Source organism: Monoraphidium neglectum (genome assembly GCF_000611645.1).
Source record: "Monoraphidium neglectum strain SAG 48.87 unplaced genomic scaffold scaffold00050, whole genome shotgun sequence".
Lineage (NCBI taxonomy): Eukaryota > Viridiplantae > Chlorophyta > Chlorophyceae > Sphaeropleales > Selenastraceae > Monoraphidium > Monoraphidium neglectum.
In genome coordinates this window covers 22,523-28,765 of record NW_014013578.1, presented here as the reverse complement: position 1 = coordinate 28,765, position 6,243 = coordinate 22,523, and the positions used below count along the sequence as shown (strand labels likewise).

General features: G+C 66.0%; 2 protein-coding genes across 2 annotated transcripts in view; one reads left to right on the top strand and one right to left on the bottom strand.

The window, feature by feature from the left end:
* Positions 1–2,391, top strand: part of MNEG_0590 (tyramine oxidase) — a gene marked incomplete at both ends in the record, with an annotated part of 7,359 nt that extends 4,968 nt beyond the window's left edge. The window contains 7 exons of the mRNA XM_014050929.1: positions 27–102; positions 317–418; positions 626–708; positions 930–1,074; positions 1,337–1,500; positions 1,756–1,889; positions 2,289–2,391. Coding sequence (XP_013906383.1) covers positions 27–102; positions 317–418; positions 626–708; positions 930–1,074; positions 1,337–1,500; positions 1,756–1,889; positions 2,289–2,391 — 807 coding nt within the window. The remainder of the gene's footprint in view (positions 1–26; positions 103–316; positions 419–625; positions 709–929; positions 1,075–1,336; positions 1,501–1,755; positions 1,890–2,288) is intronic.
* A 2,915-nt stretch (positions 2,392–5,306) lies between these two features.
* The window catches only part of MNEG_0589 (hypothetical protein), a gene marked incomplete at both ends in the record, with an annotated part of 3,414 nt that continues 2,477 nt past the window's right edge, over positions 5,307–6,243 (bottom strand). The window contains 3 exons of the mRNA XM_014050928.1: positions 5,307–5,380; positions 5,771–5,834; positions 6,112–6,224. Of these exons, the coding sequence (XP_013906382.1) occupies positions 5,307–5,380; positions 5,771–5,834; positions 6,112–6,224 (251 nt within the window). The remainder of the gene's footprint in view (positions 5,381–5,770; positions 5,835–6,111; positions 6,225–6,243) is intronic.

Below are 6,243 nucleotides of genomic sequence, written 5' to 3'. Positions count from 1 at the left end.
CCTCCCCCCTGTCCCCCAACCCCCAGGATGGCACCATGTCACTGGAGATGAAGCTCACGGGCATCCTGTCAACCACATACCGGCCCCTTGAGGAGAAGCCGGGTGAGACGTCCATTAGCACAGACCGGCGCCGCGATAATCCGCACCCACCTCTCGCACGCGCCGCAGCACACCAGGCGTTGCTTGTGGGGCCTCAGGCGTGCAGGCCCAAACAGCCCTGTTTTCTTTGTGCGATTCTGTTAGTTTTAAGGACGGGCGGAAGCTTCTGCAGCGTGGTCACCGACCATTGTGGCGACCTTCTAATTCTTTTCCGCAGGCAACGTGCCGTTTGGCATCGACGTGGCGCCCGGCGTGATCGCCACCAACCACCAGCACCTGTTCTGCGTGCGCCTCGACCCGTCCATCGACTGCGCCGAGGGTGGGCAGGGCGCGGGACGCGCCGCCGCCGCCTCTCCCTGATACGCAGCACGCTACGGCAAGCTTGCACGTTGTGCCAGTCCGAGTGCTTCTCCACTCATGCCAACAATCGGCACTCAAGCGCTTGCTCCAAGTAGCCCCCACTAGTTTTGCAACTGCCGTAACCGCACCAACCGCCGCAACCGGCACGTTGACCGGCATTGACCAGGCGGCAAGGACCTGGTGGTGAGCGAGGTCAACGCAGACATGCTGCCCCTGGGGCCAGGCAACCCCCGCGGCAATGCGTTCCAGGTGCGGCTGCGGCAGCGCCCTCCGCGCTCTTGGATTGGTCTGTGAACGCATGATTTGTCCTGAGTTCACACCAACATGTCATGCAGTGAGGGATTGTTCAGTCGTCTGTAGTATGGGGCTGGCCTCCCTGCCGTTCCAGCAAGCACAACACCTCTAAACTTAGTCAACTGAATTCACCCATCCCCGCGCATTGCCACTCAACAACCCCCGAAACCCCCCAGGTGAACGAGACGCCGCTGCTCAGCGTGCATGCGGCCATGCGCGACGCGGCCCCATTCAGGTCGCGCGCGTGGAAGGTGAAGAATCCCGCGGTCATCAACCCCATCACGGGGCAGCCCGTTGGCTTCAAGCTGCTGCCCACGCACAGTGAGCGCACGCGCCGCGTTTGGCGGCCGCGCTGCGGAGGCAGCTTTCAATTTGCGCTGTCGAGCCGGCGACGCGTCGGCTGCGCCGGTCTGCATTTTTGTCTTCTCCTTCCAGAACAAGGGGACGCCTCCATCCACTTTTTGCAATCAGACGTGGCTGGCCACCAGTCTACATTAAAGCCACCTTGGACGTCACTCACCCCTGACAGCCGACCGTCTCCCCAACCTCGCGGCCCCTCGGCTCCCCCCCCTCCCCCACGCAGGCACGCCCATGCTGATGCAGCCCGAGAGCCTGGTGGCCAAGCGCGCCTTTTTCGCGACCAAGCACCTGTTTGTGACGCCCCACGACGACGAGCAGGTCTTCCCGGCGGGAGACCACGTGGTGCAGTCCGAGGACTGCCTCGGCCTGAAGATCTGGACTAAGGAGGTGCGTCGCGCACCCGCCCGGCCCCAGCCCGGCGAGCGCGGCTGATCCCGCCGTTCCCCCTGTTGTGCGCCTTGGCCCTAGGGGCAGCAGGAGGGCATGCTGCTTTTTGAACGGCCGCGCCCACGCCTGGTTGCCGTTTGGTTTCTCTGCAACTGGATTCGCTGGGACCTGCCAGGATTTCCCCAGACCTCTTGCCCCATGTAGTATCTGTAAGGCTTGGCAATCAAGTCTGCTGTGCATTCGTCCTCTCCGCAGGACAAGCCGCTGGCGGGCGCCGATCCCGTGATCTGGCACTCGTTTGGCATCACCCACCTGCCGCGGCTGGAGGACTTCCCCATCATGCCCGTGGAGGTGGTGGGGTTCACCTTCAAGCCGTGGGGCTTCCACAAGTGAGGGACCTTGCTTGTGTGTGTGTGTGTGTGTGTGTGTGTCCGTGTGTGTGTGTGCGTGTGCGTGCGTGCGCGCGCGCGCACGTGCGTGCGTGCGTGCTTGCGTGTGTGCGCATGTGCGTGTGCGTGTTGAGTGCGTGAGCGAGTGTGTGTGTTTGTGTGTATGTGTGTGTGTGTGTGTGTGTGTGTGTGTGTGTGCGCGCGCGCGCGCGCAATTGTTTGTGAGCAACCAGGGCTACGGGCCTCGACAGGCGGGCGAATGGTGTTGAAGCTTGCTCAGTCGCCCATCATGCCGTGATTGAGGGGCAGGCTCGGTGTGCATGCCTGCTCATCCTGCCGCAGCTCCAACGGTGTCGTGCGCCATGCCTCACTCCTCGCAACCGCCCAATGTTTTGCCAGGTGGAACCCCACACTGGACCTGCCCCCAACCCGCAACGCGGCCAGCAAAGAGGACGTTCAGGCCGCCGCCTCCGCCCCCAAGCTGCCGCGCCCCCGCATGTGACATATCCACAGAACAGACCCGGCGCCGCGCCGCGCCACGCGCGCGCGCCTGGGACCGGGCCCCCCGGGCTCCGCCTGCGCCGCCCAGCCGCCTCCGGCGTGGCGCCGGGGCCGCATGCCCGCGCCGGAGGCGGGCACGCCGCGCGTGGGCGCCCCTGGCTCCCGTGTCATGCCTGCACTTGCAAGTCGATGTAACCGAGCGGGGCGGCGGGGCGCCAGGGGGCGTGCTTGCCCCCTTGCTGCGCCGTGAGGCCGGCGCCCTATCCTCGGAGTTGATCAGCCGCACTTCTCTAGGCACGCCCAACCTTGGACAGACGCACTTTGCCCAGCCCGTCCCAGCCCGCCGCGCACCCGGCCCGTTGGCCGGGCTGGCCAGCGGCGCATGTTTTGCCGCGCGAGCACCCCCACACTGCAAACAGGACCCGAGCGAAGTCCCATGTTGCCAGAGCCTTTTGGGGCGACCTGAGCCGTGTCTTTCCGGTGACCTCCCTTTGTCGAGGCCCGCTTGTACCCACACCCCGTTTTGCACCCACTTTCACAAGCAAGGCGCGTCGGCCGGCGCGCCGCGGCGCCTCGAGGGAGGGCTGCGGGGCCCCCGCTGCGGCGCAAGGGGGGCGCGTTGATTATCGATCCCAGTCACAGCGTATACACACGCTCAGCACCACAGCGGCACGGTTGTCGTACCGCGCCTGTCCAATGGCAACGCGCGCGCAACGCCGGTTTGCGTGCGCCGCAGGAGACTGCGAGTGTACCCTTACATTCAGTCCCCGCCGCCCGCCGCTCCAATGCCGCCTGAGTGCATGCGCCGCCACTCAGCGACCGCGCCACATCCCTCGGAACACGTACACGGAAGCAGTCCGATGTGCGCGCGGGCGCCTGGCGGCGCGATGCCCGTGCGCGCTTGGGGCGGCGGGCGCGCCCACCCGTCCTGTGTGTTGAGCCAAACACGCGTGTACCAAAATTAGGGGCCGCCCGCACCTTGATCAGAAGCACATACACTTTGAAGAGCACGCGTTTTGCGCGGCTGGCATGCCCGCTTTGCCCCCGCCGGCGGCGCCCCATCAGAAAAGTCACATCACTCGCAGTCCTGCGCGGCAGGCGCCTCCGCGCGTGCGCCTGCCGCCAGGGAATGCTTGCCCATTCCACTTTGAGGCGTCGACCCATTGGCCGCCGACAACACACGCTGCACTCACCCGCCGCGCCCCTCTCGGCGGCTGCGCTTTTGGGGCCCGGCTCGACGACCCGCGCCCGCCGCTCCGACGGCCCTGCTCTGCCGCGGGCGCGCCCCGCCCACGTGCACGGCGCTGCCTTGGCGGGGCCCGGGCCAACCGTGGCCCCAACCAGACGCGGTGGCGCGGGGCTGCTGAGAGGTCGGGAGCCCCTGTGTCGGCCGGGGCCGCATTTGGCTTTGGGCCCCGGTTTCTTAGGGGACCAGAGGTTCCGAGGCAGACAGGCTTGCGTTTCTTGATCAGGGTCGGGATCGGTTTTGCGCCAGCCGCGGGGCTGGGCCGCGCCGCGCCGCACGGCCGAATAGCGGCCGTGAGCGCGGCTCTGCACGGCCCGTGATTGGTGGCGGAAAGGGAAGGGAGGACGAGCGCACTGTGTTTCAATGTAACACCCCTCGGTTGAAGTAAACAAACTCCAGGGCCACAACCAATTAGTTAACAGGGTGAATCCATTGTGGGTCTGCGGGGTGCAGCGGGCCCCAGGCCGACCCTGCAAGCTGCAGCGGTTGTGCGGGGCTACGCAAGGGGCTGCGTGCGCGGCAATGCGTGCGCACTCGCAGTGCACCCATTGTCGAGCGTCCTAGGCCGCACACTGCACAAGGGGAGGGGGCAGCTCGCGACATCCGCTGGGTCGAGCGTTGACCTCGGAAGGCCGCTGCTGGGTGGCGATGATGCACCCTGATGCATGCAGACTAGCCGAGCAGTATGCACAGTGTCCCTGTCACGGCCGTTGTTACAGACACCGACTGCAATGCAGCACCACCCATAAGGCATGCATCATATGAGGGACCACAGACAGTCAAAAACATATGCGTGCAGCAGCACGGGTCAGCGTGGACACCGTGCAAGCGTGTTGCATGATGCTGTCAAAACACAGCAGATCCACGCGGCCCCCTTCAACAGGGCCGTGCATTACGGCGCTACGCGTGCACGTCAACGCTGTGGGGTCTAGCTCAGCTCCCACTGCTCTGTTTCCGCCGCCATGCACAGCCGCAATCCAGCCTCCGCGGCGATCCACGGCACGCGGCGACACACAGTGGCCCGAAATGACCGTCACCGGCGCCCATCACCGAGCCCCCAACACGCAAAAAAACGGTAGCACCATCAACAACCACACCAAACCGCGCCCGACAACTGGCCCGCTACCCCATCGGTGCGCAAACCACAAACGCGTATTCAGCGATGTTGCGAGCCGCCACATTTGTGACAGCCCAACACATGATGTCATCTTATGTCATCCCGTCAGCCTTAAGCATCGCCGGCGGGCGCTTTCATGCGGGACAGTACGCTGGCAAGGGCCGCCCTGGCGGAACTTGGTGCATGATCTGGCGGTGGCCGTATAGGGGGTGGGCGGATGCGTTTATTGGTGCGTGCGTGCACAAGATCTGACGGGCAGGTCTTCACAAAAACATGTGCGCATTTTGAAGGTGGGTGGGCGGGCTCTTCTGCCGGGGTGTCGGTCACGCATTAATGACCGTTCAAGGAAACTTTGGTGACGGCCCGCATGACTCGTCCACGAGCTGGCAGACAACAGGCAGGCATGCCGTCACGGCGCCCGCTGCTGCTCGCTGTCATCCGCCATTTGAGAATAGGATAGCAGCAGCTCACTCATTCACATCAGCTGCCCTGCCTCTCGAGCGGCGCCAACCCCGCCCGCTGGAGAACGCAAAGCGCGTGGTTGCAACATGCATCAGAGGGTGTCCTGGCACGACGGCCCACCTGAGACGCAGCTGGCGCGCAGCACGATCCGCTGGAAGCGCGTCTCTGCGGAGCAGTGCGGGGCCGGCGGGCCGTCGCAGTCGTCGGGGGGGAAGGGGGGGCGCGGCTCGCTGATGCGGAAGGTGCAGCAGGGCTACCGCCCGCCAAGCACTGCACAGCGGAGCCTTGGACGGTTGGTGCTTTCGCCCGTTGCAAGACCGAGCGGACCGATGGGCAGACCGCAGCCGGCACATACTGATCCCCGTGGCCTGCCTGCCACGAGCAGGGCCGCCCGCCAGGGCCGCCGCCGCCAGCCGCCGCCGCTGACGCCCCTCCACATGCCTCGCCCGCCTCTGCCGCGGCGCGCGACCCGCACAGCGACCCCTGTCGCCACCACTCCCACGCCCCCACCCCTCCCACACCGACGGCTCCCAACCCAGGAGTCCATCCGCCCACCGCAGCCAGTGTCCACGAGTTCAAACTTCTGCTCAGCCTCCGGCTCCTCCTCGTCCAGGGGGCGCTGCAAACGCAGGGATGACGGTGGAAGCATTCCATCCATGCTGTGTCGCTACTGGGGACCGCGCAAGGCACCACCAGGAGCTGCCGGGCTCGCACGGCCCCTCAAGAGGAGTTTCGGTTGACTCATGCGCGGCGGCAAACAACACCTGGGCAATCAACACGTGGCAGCAGGCCAGCCCGCGCACCTATCCCAAGACGCCTTTACCCGGCTGGCTGCCCCTCTCTCGGATTGCACTCCAGACACTGAAAACCCTTTTTAACCAACCCCCCCAACCCACCAGCCACAGGATGCGCCCAGGGGCGTACAGCGGGACGCCCGCCGCCGCCTCTCCCCCACCCGTCGCCGTCGCGCCGCCGGCAGAGCCGGAGGCCCCGCCTCCTTGCGCCCCGGCTGCGGCCGCGGCGGGGGG